Source organism: Sipha flava, unplaced genomic scaffold (assembly GCF_003268045.1).
Source record: "Sipha flava isolate LNK unplaced genomic scaffold, YSA_version1 37_pilon_pilon, whole genome shotgun sequence".
NCBI lineage: Eukaryota > Metazoa > Arthropoda > Insecta > Hemiptera > Aphididae > Sipha > Sipha flava.
This window is the reverse complement of record NW_020273087.1, coordinates 170,423-187,551: the sequence shown is the minus strand read 5'-3', so window position 1 is coordinate 187,551 and position 17,129 is coordinate 170,423. Positions and strand designations below refer to the sequence as shown.

Sequence of the window (17,129 nt, the reverse complement as noted above, 5' to 3'; positions counted from 1 at the left end):
ATTGCGTTGACATTGGGTTCTGCTCGAATTTCAATAACCAGTTCAACTGAATGCACGAATAATGCATCCGCGTGGAGACCGAAAGTAAAAAAAAAAGTCCTATTCGAAAATCGTAACAACGTGATGATGGTTAAACGGAACGAACGGCATTACGTTAAAGTACACGGACCGGAACGTTTACCATAAGCTATCTATTATTTTTTGAGATAAATTATTACCTTCTTCGAGAAGGCCATGCACTAGTGTATGCAACGAAATCCGGTTTTCGATTTTATTATCATTGCGAACAAAACGTATATTGTCAGTGGCGTGCACAGTGGGTTAAAATTGCATTCAAGGCGAACAAAAGTTGTTTTCCAAGATTTGGTAAATCTTCATAAATGTTATATAACTATCTTTACTGTAACACACACCGTTCGATTTGTTATCGAGAAATTTGTTAACGGATTTTCTTCAACGGCAAAGCGATGTTGAAAACGATGTTAATGTGAGATGGCGTAGGTAAGGAGAGATCTCGATCCCCCCGTTGCTAGAATCCCAACTGGTAAATAAAAAGGTTAATAAAAATAATTATGAGTCATCATATCAAACTCCCTCCCCATAAATAATCTTTAGCCTTGTCTGCCGTGAATAGGTTTTCAAACAATTCTTTGTAATAATTCAAAAGAAAAAAAGTAGGGGATCGGGGTAAAGTAGTTGGGGTGTGATAGCGGGTTTAGAAAGATAACTCCTTTTAACGGAGAGCATTCGGAGTTTCAAAGGTACAAAAGTAGATGAATGTGGTGAACAGTCTAATCTACATATCTACCTAAATAAAATACCATTTACTTGGTTCGTCATAAGGGTTTAAGTTTTGATGAGCCGAACACTAATGATTATTTAAAACATAGAATGAGGTTGAAGTGAAACAGACACAGGATTTGATAAACTGATGCTGAACATTTTTTTAACACTCGCACAGAATTTGTGTTTAGCTGTTTTAGTTGCGTTCCATTTGAGTAATTAAATCGGTTTAGTCCGTGTGCACACACTGACAACAGAACTTCTTTGCTTAAATCGTAAAAATTGAGGTGGTTCGCATTTGGTGCTCACATGGCCATGACTTGCATCGATGAGGTCCTTGAAGGGTCCGATGAACGTGTTGTGTTGGAGATTATAGTGGGATGATTATTTGACCAAAGTGGTCTTCTTTAAGGGTACATATATTGAAGATTACAACGGTATACCCGTTGGGTATGGTACGTTATTATTTGATTTGTGATTTCTGTGTGCGTGACATAAGAGCCGGTATTTATTAATTTTTAAAATGTGAAAATCTCAAATGATGACGTTATTTCGTCTTTGAACCCAGACTTACTAACCCAGGAAATCCCACAGTACTTTTTATCCCGCAATGACCTAAATAGGTTTTTTTTTTTTTTTTTTAATAAAGTTTGAAGGTGCTACAAGCTAATACCGTGATAATACATGTTTCCCACGGCTTAGAACATTATTATCCTCTTTTTAACATGATTTGGCGTGAAAACATCGAAACTGTAACTTTGGAATGGATCAATATTGCTTAGATCCTATCGCGTAGCCGTAAGAGAACTTTTTGGGCTACTTTTAGCTTACACGTGCAGCCATCCAATAACGTCAAATGTATTTATTGTAACTCACAAGCACATCGCAGTTTTAGGATGTTTTGATTTAATTATTTTAAAATCGTTTATATTGGTATATATTGGTGGGTCGTTTAAAAAGGCAAATTTATGTAACAAGCAGTATAACACAGAACAATTTTTCTATTCATCAATTAAAATTAAATCCATTACTATAGTAATTTTGAAATGTCTAGGAATCTTTTAGAGGTTGGAGAGATGGCGATTTTGCCTGCATAAGACCGCGGCAAACGGATGACATGTGCGTAAAATACGATGCGATATAGTGTATACGTATGTTGAACAATTGATCATAACGTGTACATAGTCATACCGAACGTACACTGCAACACACGCGCGGCGAGTATATACTTTTATACGTGTACACAATGAACGGTTATGATATAAAATAATAATAATAATATGAAAATGAATTCCATACAATTAAATAATCAACTCATTTATAACAATACTTTCACACTACTCCGTCGTAGCCACTATACATTATTTTAGTTACGTCGTTTGACCCAAATCTGTGCATCGCCTCACGCGTGTACACCTACATATTATTATATCCGACTAATTAAAAAAAAAAAAAAATCGTAACGAATTTTGTAACATCGGAATTATATGCCCAAAATGATTACTTTAGCCTTCGACGGTATCGAATTTTCGTGCAACCGTTATCACAACACTCGTTACGCAGTTGTTTAAAATCGTTGTATGAAAATCGTCCGTCTAAGGGCGAAGCAGCGCGTGCGGATTTCGGTATATTTTTCGCCGATCGTGAAATCCCGAACGGTCAAAAGTGTGCGTTTCCAAAACCACGAATTCGTAACGTATTGTTGCGTTTATATGTTATAACATTGTACCACGTGCTCGTATTACACGCGTCCAGCGGGCGTCGTGACGTCTGACACGAAATACAATAATTCAATGCTGCGATCACAAGAAATCCGACTGCGAACGTACTAAAGACAATATAATAACAGTCTACGACGGTAAAACGGAGACGTAAATAGTTCAAAACAATTGGAACGGATTTGGATTACAAGGTGAAAATCGAAACACGAGCACTAGGTGATTGCGAAACGGTGTACAGTCGAAAAACGTGTCGTTAAAACAATATTTCGAGTGAACGATACGAAATATCGGACACCGAGCGGAGTGCAAATGCAAATGCGTCCGACGAACGGTAACGGGACTGGACGCTAAAACTTTTGGCCATTACCACGGTCCATAAAGATGGAAAGAAAAAGGAAACGAAACGGTAATAACGATCGTGCAGCAACACGGTTACGAGTGTGACGGGGTGGGAGCGAAAACTCTGGGAGCGCGTGGCCGAGAGCGACCGAGTACAAAAGAGCGGAGCGCCGACGGTCCGGCAACATTCACGTTCCGTCCACTGCGAGTTTCCCGTTTCGCCAACACGTACACGCACGAAATCTCGCGATGAAAGCAACACTGTACTCGGCGTGCGCGTTCGCGCTGATCGTGTACTGCGCGGCCGTCGAGCCGGAGGCCAAGAAGTCGGACGACAAGACCGCGACGGCCGACAAGGCGCAGGGCAAGAGGAGCCTGTTCGACACGGACTACGGGTACGGCAGCGGTTCCGAGCTGAGCAGCTACGGAGACTTCGGCCACCAGAGCTACGGGTACGAGGACCATCACGTGCCCACCAAGACCATCACGAAGAACGTGCCGCAGCCGTACCCCGTCGAGGTGGCCAAACCGTACCCGTACCCGGTCAAGGTGCCCGTGCCCGTCGACAGGCCGTACGCCGTGGACGTGCCAAAACCGTACCCCGTGCACGTCGCCAAACCGTACCCCGTGCACGTGCACGTGCCCCAGCCGTACCCCGTGGTCAAGGAGGTGGCGGTACCGTACAAGGTGCACGTAGACCGCCCGTACCCGGTGCACGTGGACAAACCGTACCCCGTGTACGTGGAGAAGAAGGTGCCGTACCCGGTCGAGAAGCAGGTGCCCGTGCCCGTCAAGGTGCCGGTCGACCGTCCGTACCCGGTGCACGTGCCCGTCGAGAAGATCGTCCCGTACCCGGTCGAGAAGCCCGTCCACTACCCGGTCAAGGTGCCGGTCGACCGCCCGTACCCGGTGCCCGTGGTGAAGAAGATCCCGTACCCGGTCGAACAGGTCGTCCCGTACCCCGTGGAGAAGCACGTGCCGTACCCGGTCAAGGTGCCCGTCAAAGTCACCGTGCCCGTGCCGTATCCGGTCAAGAGTTACCAGCCCGAACACTACGAACACCAGGACTACAGCGCGGACTACCATCAGGATTACCAACACGGTAGCAGCTCGTACTAACCCAAGCATTTTCATCATCTAGTCACGCTCGCCTTTTCAAGTTGCCGGTCACACATATGTATTACGATATAAATATTTTTGTTTTTTACTTACAATGTTCTTAAACCTTAAACTTTACTTCGTGAATCAAACTTGAATCGAAATATATTCTCGCGTCGCGGAATTTCTTTAAAAAAAATTATATACATATGTATAAAGATCTCGATTTTTTGACGTTTGCCACGGCCGTTATAATATTTTATTGTATATAATGATTAATAATAACAGTAGAATATTTCGTAAACACATTTCTGAACCTACATGATATCATGTTAGTTCGTGTGTTATGTTTATAATTGACGTTTTAAGTAAATAAACTATGTTCACTGAACTTATGTATCATCGTATTAATATGTACCTACATTTGTATTGTATACATAAGTAATACAACAATCAAAATAAAAAATATTTTATTTGCCACAATCTAGTGTTTTGATTACTGAACTAAAATATATCGTTACTGCTCGATGTATTATTTTTAATTTTAAGTGGTGTCCCTTGTTGGATCCCATTTGACCGTAACGTCCAATTTTTTAGTCGAATAATTATGTATATTTTTTTCGCCTCAAGTGACGTTTCTGAAATGGCTCTGCGAATTTATCACTGCACCGTCAGCAGCAGAAGTTGAGTATGTTCACATTCGACTCACACGGTACACAAAATAGGTCATTTTCTGTATTTATCAGTGTATATTGTTTTCCGTGCGAAAATTGCGCAACACCAGTGAATATTCCGACTGGAGTGTTCGGACGAATACCGTTTCGAATATTTTCTGTTGTATATTACAGAAAATAATTATTGTCTTCCAGAAATTAAAGAATGACCTATTTTAGTATACACATTGTAACAGACGCAGTATTAACCATTAGGTACTACTGAAAAGTTTTGCTTGTATTTCAGCGGACCCTTTTGTTCCACGCTTTAATCTGTGCAGACAACTTTGACCACCGGAGCTTAAATTGAAATTATATTTATGTTTCCCACGGTCTTTCTGCGACCGTCTTTTAGCTTATAGTTTAGGTAGATGGTATGTAATTTACTGGTTTTGTCACGAACTCACATTATTTGTTTGAGTACTATCCGAATAAATACCAAAATATTTATAAAAAATATTGTAGTTTCATCAACATATTTATTAAATAATAATCAACAATTATAAGAATATTTATGAAATACATACATAATAACCATTAAGATGTGTATTGTTTTTTTCCCGTATTTTTTTTTTTTTTAATTATTAATCAATTCCATTCAGCTTGGTCGTAAAACAGAAGTTGGAAACTTATTACGAAAAACTAATTATATTAAAGTATGATAACACAAATTATTCGAATTCTATAACGTCTAATTTTTCAGAAAATATATGATCACCCAAACTATGAGCCAACAGAAAACACCATTTTATTTGTTGTATATATTGGATAAAAGATTATTTAATATTGACAGTTGATCGGTCGACACTAAGTTATAAAGTTTGATTTTCGTTATTTTTCTCAAAATGAAATTATTGCTGATGAATTCGAATATAATTTGAGATCAAATTATATAGGTTTTTTCGATAATTATACATGAGTCTATTATGTATACTAAAAACTAATATTTGGGGGGGAGAGGTAAAGGGTAAGATTTGCAAAAATAATTTATCTCTCCCCGAACACAACCAAATTACGCTCATGCGTTGATTGTTATGTCATATATATTTTTATATAAAATTATAATTTTGAAATAAAATGATAATTCTGAACAAATCTTTTTATTCATATTTAATACATTTCGAATATCCATAATCGTAAACTATTGCGTCTTTTAAAGTTGAAGAGAAAAAAAAATGCCTTATAGTAACATATTACTGTAAACCAGAGTCTAGAAGATTTTCCGAACGTTATTATCAATGCCTAAAATTCAAAAACTTTTGTGTAATATGTTATAGGTATCTTATGCACATAACCGAATTCAAATTGTTTACTCCACCGTAAACTCAAATGTTGTTTGTTGTTTAATTTATTCCGTACAATAACCAGCTTACCTATATTATAATTAAAGTTGTTAATTTTAACGTTGCAGAGTTTTAAACACTTCTACGAAACAAATAATTAATTAGAATTAAATTAGTACATAAGTTCCTCGTGAGATGATTTACTTTTTAATGAGGTACTTTGTATCAAATTATTTCAAACCAATTTGAACACTTTCTAACGTAAACTTAAAAATATAACCCAATGATGTACCAGAAAGACATAATATAATTAAATTATTTTTTTTTTTTTACTAAAAAAATTATATTAAATTTGCCTCATTCCGTTGTATTAAAATAGTTTCAAAAAGTCGAAAAGAGTTCACTTATACAAACAACAAAATAAATATTAAACTGCTTTTAAGAAACACATATTTAGGAACATGATATTATTATAAAACCGTAAGTGGAATTCCAGTTGTTTAAAAAATTATTTCACGTTGGGAATAAAACAATTATTATCATTGAATAAATGACGACTCCTCTCCGTCTTTTTTTAAAACAATATTAAATTGTGTTATGAAAATGTTGAATGGTGTACAACTCCACATCTAAAAAGTAGTTAGTATTAATGCAGAATACCAATTTAAAACTAAAGTATTTTTATAATAAAGTATTGTAATCATTTCACGAACTACAGATGTTAATCTCGTTCAATAATTAAGCAGTACGATGTATACGCTGTGTGATGTAATTATTCTAAAAGCTAAGGCGATAGAATAATAAATAACATTTCCAAAAAAACGATTATATACAAAACCATTTCATAATTCATTATTAGGTGACGATTTATCGTAGATGTAAAATTAAAATAATAATATTATATGACATTGGCCGTGGTGAACAAAGCGAAACGGTGTGAGCAATCGGTTATGGTGCACTATATTAAGTTGTCCTTTCTACATTCATATACGCATAAAATAAATTCATTCAGCGATACATCGACCGGATCGTCGATAGTAGTATACAAAACGGACAAAAGTTAAATGCTATGAATGCATTAAATTCGATAAAATAATCACTTGAATGAAACGAATTCGTATGAAAAAATATAAATATCAAACAAAAGCACGAAAACTGCATTACCGGATATAACGGTTGACATGTTATCTGTGAGTTTTACACCCGCGAGGGCAAACATAGTACACACTTTCTTCGGAACCCGTTTAATTTGAATATTATAATTATATAATATAATAATAATTATTTATATTAAATTTGTTATAGAAAAAAAATGAAAAATAAGTACCTACATAACTAAAGTGCTCCGCCGAGATATGAGTATTGTGAAATCTGTGATGATCAAGATTATCAAATTCTGTTTTTTATATAACTCACAGAGACAAGAACTACAACTAATAATATTCTTATTGAATATTTATGTATTAATAAAACTTTTTATCTAATTATTCAAAAAAAAAAAAAAAAATTAAGATTTATGGATTATATTATAGACTCCGTACACTTAATAGAGTGTAATTTTATAAACATTTTGAAATATTAACTTTTTATTTCCTAAATCTTATAATTTTTGATCTTTTTTTTAATTTCAGTTTGTTTTATACCATTATACTATTTTTTAACAGTCGGAAAATGAAATAAAATAATATTAAAACACTATAGTTTTGTAAACTATTATAGTTAAATGACACAAAAAAATATGAGATTATTGAAAACGAAAAAATGATACATCAATATTGTCAGAAGAATAATCTATAAAACAGTAACCTACAAGTTTTCCGAAAATAATAAATTAAAAAGCTTAATTTTCAAACGTTCCACCAAAACATAAAAACTAGATTTACAAACAAATGTTTGAAGCAGTTATTTCTATGAGTCATATAAAAATAACCAGGATTTCACTATTTTTATTGTCCCAAGAGATATCACGTTGGCCATTTGTACGCGGAACACCCCCCATATGTATTTCGTTGTCCGATATTTTTTTATTAAAAACTGTGTACTCAGTATACAATTATTGTACCTACGTACCAGAACACATTTTAAGTAATTTTCACTGCGTGACACTTCAATAAAATTGTCTACCCTCGTAGTTCATAGACGTGGTATTCTTCTGCAGAGGAACGTACAGGGAAAATCAACTCCTGTTACTAAGGTCGTTATGAGAAATTATTGGTTAGTGGTACGATCACCCATCACTGGGTAGCATTCAATTATCGCTGGGTGGCACTGGTGCCACGTACTCTGTACATTAAATTACGCTCCGCTACGTAGTGTGCTGTGTTTTGTTTCTAATCGATGAGGACGCGCTCCACGGTAGGTAAACAACAAATTAAAAGTGCTCGTTGACTCATTCGATTCATAGGTGTTCATTGTTAAAAACAAGGGTTTCTAATCGTCATAATAATTATTATTCCATATTATAATTCACATGTACCGTTCACATGTCGAACACATGTATCGTATTACCCCATTAGATAAATTACACCGTTTTACTATAAAAGTTTATCGCGTTTACGTAACGCTCGTCCGTTCCGACGGCCAACAGGTACAATTATTTTTTACGGACGGTTAAGATGTTCGAAGGAAAATAAATTGATCATCAACATCCGTGACATAAACAACGGATCCCGGCGGTTCGTTAATGAATAGGCAGAACGGTCGGTTTTTTTTTAACGACGCGTAATGTAATGTAACTAGACGCAAACAACTTTTGGCCCTAAAACAAACACGCGCGCACGTAACAGCAGTGTTACATTATCTCGTCCGGGTGGGAGCCGAGAGCTCAGGTGGAAGCGTCGGTCGACTACAAAAGCGACGGGCGCCGACGACCGGACACCATTCACGTTCGTTTCGCCGGTTCGCTGCCAGTTCTCGACCATCACCGACGTCCATACGCACCGATCGCTATGAGAGCGACACTGTTTTCGGCGTGCGCGTTCGCGTTGTGCACGTACTGCCTGGCCGCGGAGACCGTAGCCAAGAAAACGGAGGACAAGACCGCGTCCTCGGCCACCGACAAGACCCAAGACAAGAGGAGCTTGTTCGACACTGGCTACGGTTTCGGCGGTTCCGAGTACGCGGGCAGCAGCAGCTACGGACAAGAAGAACTCGGAGCGGGACACTTGAGCTACGGCGAAGGATACGGAAGCTACGGCGCAGGATACGGAAGCTACGGCGGCGCGTACCAAGGATACTCCAGCGATGCCGGTCACGACGAACAAGCGTACGAGGGCCATCACGTGCCCACCAAGACCATCACGAAGAACGTGCCGCAGCCGTACCCCGTCGAGGTGGCCAAACCGTACCCGTACCCCGTCAAGGTGGCCGTGCCGGTCGACAGGCCGTATGCCGTTGACGTGCCAAAACCGTACCCCGTGCACGTCGCCAAACCGTACCCCGTACACGTACACGTGCCCCAGCCGTACCCCGTGGTCAAGGAGGTGCCGGTGCCGTACAAGGTGCACGTAGACCGTCCGTACCCGGTGCATGTGGACAAACCGTACCCCGTGTACGTGGAGAAGAAAGTACCGTACCCGGTCGAGAAGGCCGTCCACTACCCCGTCAAGGTGCCGGTCGACCGTCCGTACCCGGTGCACGTGCCCGTCGAGAAGGTCGTGCCTTACCCGGTCGAGAAGCCCGTCCACTACCCCGTCAAGGTGCCGGTCGACCGCCCTTACCCGGTGCCCGTGGTGAAGAAGATCCCGTACCCCGTCGAACAGGTCGTCCCGTACCCCGTGGAGAAGCACGTGCCGTACCCGGTCAAAGTGCCCGTCAAAGTCACCGTGCCCGTGCCGTACCCGGTCAAGAGTTACCAGCCCGAACACTATGAACACCAGGAACACCATGGAGATTACCAACAAGACTACCACCACGAGAGTAGTGAATATTAAGCCAATACAGTCTTCGGCTAGTCACAGCTAATTTCCGATTGTTGTGATATTGTAAAATCTTGTACATAACACTGTGAAACGGATATCATTTTTATACTTAGATTGTAATTGAAATATTGTACGTGTACGCGTACAAAACTTGTTTTTAAACCGACAAGAGAATATATTTCTTCGCGTTTTTGCGAAAAATATATTCATTTTTTTTATTATAATTAGATCTCTGTACGTTTAACAGTTGTTTATCGACTCGTTTGACTGATACAATGTACCATAATATTCATACAATGCAAACAATGACAATATTAAGAATTTGCTAAAATCTTTTGTTTGTATATTTATATCGACTCATCTAAACTTTTATTATGCAATGAATTATTTTATCTATAATATGTAGTCATTGTATGCAAGACAAAATAAAATAATGTATCACCTGTCTCACGTAAAATTTTAATTTTGTAATAAAATAATTGCTTTTTTAACTCTGTGTTATATATTTTATTATTTATTATTTTATTTATTATGAATACGATAAACTTTTAGGCACAAAAATGAAACAGAAAAATGTTTTCATTGAGAACTAACCAGAAATAGATATTATCACTGTTATTAGATAATTTATTTCTGAGAGCAACACCCTTCATTATCGAAGTGAGGTCAATGTATAGCTATTATTAATAAATAATAGCTCTTTTCCTTATGGTTCACATATTCTAATTGGAATGATATACATATATATTCTCTACCATATAGAAACTAATACAATTAGTACATATATATTATGTAATCGGTGGTCTTGAATGTGGGTATATTTCGTCATCACCAACGTATTAATTCAATCTTGTAATCGAACCATTAAACTAAAAAGATAATTTTTTTGTTATTTAAACATTTAATAAAACTACTCATAAATTACTTTATAAATGCCTTTAATATTAAAAAAAAAAGAACTCATTCAAATTCACAAATAGTTAATTTAAATTACTTTTATACAATATTCGAGCATTCTAGTGTGTGATAAAATTGTTATGTTGGTTGTAAAAATAATTGAAATGGATTAAATAAAAAAAATATGTATTATATTTAAAACTTTTTTTGATACATTTCATATTTCTAGCTAATTTTGAAATTCTTTTTTATTATAACTATTAAATTTAAGTCATTAAATTTTCAAGTTAAAGAATAATATGAAAATAAAAAAAATATGACGAAATTAAAGATAAGTACGTATTAAGTGTTTTACTCGAAAACATATAAACGCATACGCACTTTGCGGTTTTTTATAGGATATAAAGTTTCTTAAACATAGAGGACCTTATATTCTTTTGAGTAAAAAATTTACGATGAAAGTTTCACCATTTTTAGGTACATTTTATCTTATTCTTCTTCTGCGAACATGTATATACATAAACAACCATGTATATACATTCTTTAATATTTTCGACTAGTAAATAATATAATGGTCAAAATAAGAAGAAATCCGAAAAATATGACTGTTTTTTATTTTTATTTATGCACATTTACACTTAGGTAATACATATTCTTGATGAATGTCTTTTGGAGTTATACTTTTTCTTTCCTCCAACAGTTAAAAAAAAATTAATGTTTTAAAAAATTCAGGAAACTTTTTTTTACTAAAATCTTATACGATTACTAACCGAATAGATTATGAGAACACTTTCTTGTATATCAGCTAAATTACAAGTATCTTGAACTGCTTTAAACATATTATAACGAACCATTTATGTACTAAACATATTTGTTTAGTATGTGCTCTAACGTTTGAAATGATATTATTACTTTTTACATCTAGGTAATATATTAGTACTACCATTTTTCTAAAAGCAACAACAAAATTTAATATGAAAACAATATTTATTTTCTAAGTTTTTAAAGTTTAAGTGAATTGACTGAGATTGGTCCATATTATAAAAACTTTAAATACTTATGAATCAATTGTTGATGTAGGTAAATGTATAGATTGATATATAATTGTTATGTTTTCAAATTGTCAGTATAGTGTTTTTTTTTAGTGATTAAAATTAAAGGTACAATGTTAAAGCGTATAAAACTACATAAAAATTTTAAAAAAAAATATTGAAAAATACACATTCTAAGAAGCATTATTATAAAAATAAGATTATCGATTTTTAACTTTAAAAGAAAATAAAAATTTTGATTAAATGTAGATTTACCAAAATAGTGAGCGTCGATAAACAAAAAATTAATCCAATATGATATTTAAAACCCAAAATAAGAGTATAATTGAATATACTAATATTAAATATAATTTATATACACTATTCTACAAAAATATTTGATTTAGATTAAATTATAACTATTTTATACGAGTTTTGGTGTTGTATTTTCCCAAAAATTTAAGCACTTAGGTTTCAGAAAAAAAAAATTATACTAAAATTTTGGTGGAATAGTAAATGATGAAAACATAATATTACATTAATGACCCAAAAAAGTGAATAAATATTTCGAATTATTTCAATTTAAATATTTTAGAATTTTCATTAGAAAATAATCAATAAACGTTCAACTCTTTTATGAATATATTGAAATGTGAACATTTGTTATCGTTAAAATATCCTATTTAACAATATTGTCAAACATCATATTTTTTTCTGGAAACTGCAGTACATTGAAATTTATTGACACTTTTGTTAGAAAAATAACTTTTTTCTTCTGACTTTTATTTTGACTTCTTCTCTGTAAATGATTTTCTTCAAATTCCAACCTTGAATAGACATTCAAGAAGGGTTTCGTGTAATGGATTACAGTCGTTTTCTTGGAACATTTACCCGGGTTTGTGCGGAATTACCAGGTCATTTTACAAAATCTAAGCTCAAGTTAAATTACTCTTCGTGGTACATATAATGTACATCCCGTTGTACGTACTATGTATGTTTTTATTTTATAAAGGTTATCCGACAAATATCACTTTTCAAGGATCCGTCTTTCAGGAAACCAATCGATTAATACGTATTAAATGGACAGTATGTACTATATGGACAGCGACCCTCACTTATTTTACTTCGACTATTTCACAGTGTTGCGCGTACAACACACAATAACTAATGATTTTCGAAATGAAAACAAAAAAAATCTACAAAAGATACTTTTACATCGAATAATTCAGACTGAACTGTACAGTATGTAATATATTATAATTAAAAAAACGTTAATTTCACTATGTAATATTTTCCATTCGGTAAAAAATCATATGCATACGATGATCTAACTAAAACACTCAACCATAACGTCTCGATGGAAAGTATGTAACTACAGAGTTGGTACGAGAGTAGGGGCAGTGTGGTGAATTCCTTCGACGCAGAACTGCTGAATTTACTACAAAAGCCCCGGGACGACGATGAGCAATCATCAGTCTATCAATTCATTCGATACAAGCAACAATGAACGGACTACTACTTTCGGTTTGTGTCGTTGGACTGTGTGCACTCGCGTTGGGAGCGAGCAAACCAGATGGAAGCAAACTCGACGAGGACAAAAACCAAGTCAAGAGAAGAATTGTCGACACCGGCTATGGGTACGGTTCCGGATTCGGTCACGAGGCGAGTGGTGATGACTTCCAACACGAACACGAACAGAAAGTCCTGTCTAAAACGATCATCAAGGAGGTAGCCCAGCCGTACCCGGTCGAAGTGGAGAAACACGTCCCTTACCCGGTCAAGGTCACCGTACCCGTGGACCGCCCGTACCCGGTGCACGTGCCCAAGCCGTACCCGGTGCACGTAGAGAAACCCGTCCCTTACGAAGTCAAAGTCAAGGTCCCGCAACCGTACACCGTGTACAAGCAAGTGCCGTACGAAGTCAAGGTGCCGGTCGACAAACCGTACACCGTCCACGTGCCCAAACCGTACACCGTCTACGTGGAGAAGAAAGTGCCATACGAAGTCACCAAACACGTACCCTATCCCGTCAAGGTGCCCGTCGACAGGCCGTACACCGTTCACGTACCGGTAGAGAAACACGTCCCGTACCCGGTCGAGAAACGAGTGCCATACCCGGTCAAAGTACCGGTCGACCGCCCGTACCCTGTGACCGTCGAGAAGCACGTGCCGTACCCGGTCGACAAACCGGTGCCGTACCACGTTGAGAAGCCAGTGCCGTACCTGGTCAAATTCCCCGTGAAAGTCGAAGTCCCAGTACCGTACGAAGAACATGGTGATCACGAAGGAGAACGTCATCAATATGAACACGGCCAAAACAAACACAGTATTCATTAACGATAGCAATATTGTAATTTTTGCTAGTCATTTTATCTACAATTTAAATTGTTATTGTTACCAAATTATCGTTTACTATACCTAAACTTTGTTGACTTATGTAAACTTGTAAATTTAAAATGAAGTCAAAATAAAGACTTATTTTTTAGTACATACTTTGAACTTTATCTTTATACGCCTTACGAAATATCCGTTCACGTCGATGGTGAAAAAAGAAGTTATTATTACTTTTATGATGTATATCATAATATCAGTATTAAATATCAGTATATCAGTATTGGTATTTAGCAATATTTTATTTTGTTTCATGCATGGTGCTTAATGTTGTATAACATAAATGTAATTTAATTAAGTACATAACTACACACTTATTCGATTTTCTGTTTATACATTTTATATTACGGTGACAAATTTTGCAAGCTTATCAGTTAAGATTAATAGTTAAATGATTTGGAACGGACTCGTGTAAAATCCAAAATTTTAGGATATTCGACAACAATCGTATAAAACGGCAGTTATTAAAAATAAAGTGTTGATCTTAGATTTATAATCAACTTGAACCATATCGATGTCAAATAATGCCGAAAAACAGCTACGTTTATACGTATATTTGTTTAATAAGAAATATAAATAGACTACATCAAATAAATATTTGTTTTTATTTTTGAATAATTATCACTCTAAATAATTTAACTAATATCAATAAAATAGTTATTAAATAGTTCCTTTTTTCGTCGTTGACCCATCAACAATATAGAAAAATAAAATAAAAAATATGGAACTTATTTCTCCGTACAGGTTTCAGTTAATTATTCATTAATGTCTGTGTTATACCAGTTATACACGCAATAATATGTACACAATTTACAAACTTCGATACTTATGTTTATAGTTACTGATAATAATAGTCAATAATGATATTTTTAATGAATCCATTCCACGCAATCATTATTTTCACAGTACTTTCTCGCATAACATTAACCGTGTGATTTCGGTGTTTGATTTTTAATTATTTGCTCTATCTTTTTTTTGTATTGCATACCTACGTTTATTTTACCGTCAACTTTATTGTGACCCAATTTCTCGTGTTCGAACAGTAAAACGTCGAAAAAAATTACGTGAGAACGCAACCGTTGATTCATACCGAAACATAAATTTTAAAATATCCAAGGCCCGTATTAAACGAGTTATATTGTTATAATAGGCGTACGAAAAATAAAAAATTCTCTCAGATGGATCATGAGAGAGAGAGAGAGAGAAAAAAAATCCTTATTAGCAGTGGATTACGTTAAGGAGTCTGCTGGAGTATAGACACGGCTGTTGAAGTTGTTCATCAAAACGGTCACACGCATCGGACTCGTTTGGAGGTGTCTATGTTACGGTATTAAATTTGTAAATCTACCGGGGGTCGGCGAGACGCGATTAATTTTAGTCCTAGATCCTGTGACGGTAGCGCGTCTGCTCCTTCGATAACACTACCGTTTGCCCACCGGACGATGCACCATCGTGCCCGTATTCGGGACGTAAGCAGGACGTGATGGGACGCGGTCGTACGTGCAACCACGACCGGTTTCGCACGTAGTCCACCAGGCACTCGCCGTGAATCATCCGTCCCGTGTCCGGCCGCGTGCACGGGTTTCGCGTTAAGTTTTACGCAGTGGCTAAAATTGTGTGCAGTACGATACATTTTGTGTAGTACGAAATTGAAAAGTGTGTTGTGGTTCTATTCTCTACATTATGGTGAAATTTATTTTTCGATTTTACATTTTTTTTTTTTTTTTTTATCAAATTATTTTACATATTTTTCAAATTCCAAGATGTAATATCAACGAAATCTAAAATACCAACTATTTCAACTGTATTACTCATTACTGTTAACGTTTGAAAGGGGATTATGTCAAAATATTTAAGCGAGCATTAACGAAAAACCATATATGTTTTAGCCTCTGGTTTTACGAAACGAATACGTGCATCGTTGCGCAATCCGTACGCACGCAAATCGGGTCCGCGGGGTCAACGAATATCGACGTTACGCTGATGTATTTAATCATCGTGTCCGACCCGCGGCCGTCGAACGATAATGATAAAATATTAAGACGTCTATTTCGCGTTCGTCTCGCGCTCGGCAAACGCGTCAGGAACGGACAACGTAACAGATGCACGCGGCAGCGGACCACACGATTTGGGCGTGTTTCATTTTTTTTCTTTTCTTCTCCAGACGAACGTTAACATAAATATCGTATCACCACGGACCCCCGGAAATCGTCTTCTCGGTCCGTGAAATCGCATCGACTTTTTCTGGTCCGTGCAACGGTCCCCGCTTTCCCGGCAACTCAACGATCGCCGTCCATCTAACCGCAGTACCTTATTTTCTCGTAACCGATCGCGTACGGGGTAGTTCTCAGGATACCGTCCGCCGGACAAGCGAACGTTTTGTCAGGTTCGATTTCGTTTCGGACAAACTGTTGAAATAATTATTATTGAAACCATCGCAACTTAACGAAATTAATTAATCGAATTAATGAAATTACAAGAGCCATAATTTATCTGACGAAATACTACTTCGATGGATATTCTGATAATATTATAACGTTTGTTATTATCAGAGCTTTGATTTTATTGAACTAAAAGGTACTGAAAGATAGGACTATTTTAGGGACTATAATATTTTTGCGAAATTCTAATGACATTTTTTTATTTTAAACATACAACTTTTTCCTATTATATAATTTACATTACGAGATTTACGAAAAACACAAAATAAATCAAATTAAAGAATACGAACAACAAAAAAAAAAAAACCACACCGCAACTGAAGAAATAGCAATACAAAAGTAAAATTTTAAAAATATGCTGTATAAAATTTTAAATCTGAAATTATTATGTAATGCATTGATGTATAGAACAAATGTAAAGCTTCCTATGTTATTTTTCACAGTATTCCAAAAAAAAAAAAAAAAATAGTAAATTCTATAGAATCCTACCCTTAGTTATTACTGCGATAAAT

General features: G+C 36.1%; 2 protein-coding genes across 2 annotated transcripts; both read left to right on the top strand.

Moving 5' to 3' along the window:
• The first annotated feature begins 3,017 nt into the window (after positions 1-3,017).
• LOC112688214 lies at positions 3,018-10,209 on the top strand. The gene is made up of 2 exons (XM_025561311.1): positions 3,018-3,959; positions 8,721-10,209. Exons 1-2 carry the CDS (start codon positions 3,093-3,095, stop codon positions 9,867-9,869), a joined length of 2,016 nt encoding a protein of 671 aa, XP_025417096.1. The 5' UTR covers positions 3,018-3,092; the 3' UTR covers positions 9,870-10,209.
• Positions 10,210-13,247: 3,038 nt separating this feature from the next.
• Positions 13,248-14,277, top strand: LOC112688156 (repetitive proline-rich cell wall protein 2-like). Its single transcript, XM_025561221.1, has one exon. The coding sequence runs from the start codon at positions 13,289-13,291 to the stop codon at positions 14,120-14,122; it is 834 nt and encodes a 277-aa protein (XP_025417006.1). The 5' UTR covers positions 13,248-13,288; the 3' UTR covers positions 14,123-14,277.
• Positions 14,278-17,129: the final 2,852 nt, after the last annotated feature.

Excerpts from the sequence above, each read along its gene's own strand:
- LOC112688214 (XM_025561311.1), top strand. The coding sequence starts at position 3,093 with ATGAAAGCAACACTGTACTCGGCGTGCGCGTTCGCGCTGATCGTGTAC. Across the intron at positions 3,960-8,720 it reads AACACGGTAGCAGCTCGTAC|CAGCAGTGTTACATTATCTC; the intron begins TAACCCAAGCAT and ends GCGCGCACGTAA.
- LOC112688156 (XM_025561221.1), top strand. The coding sequence starts at position 13,289 with ATGAACGGACTACTACTTTCGGTTTGTGTCGTTGGACTGTGTGCACTC.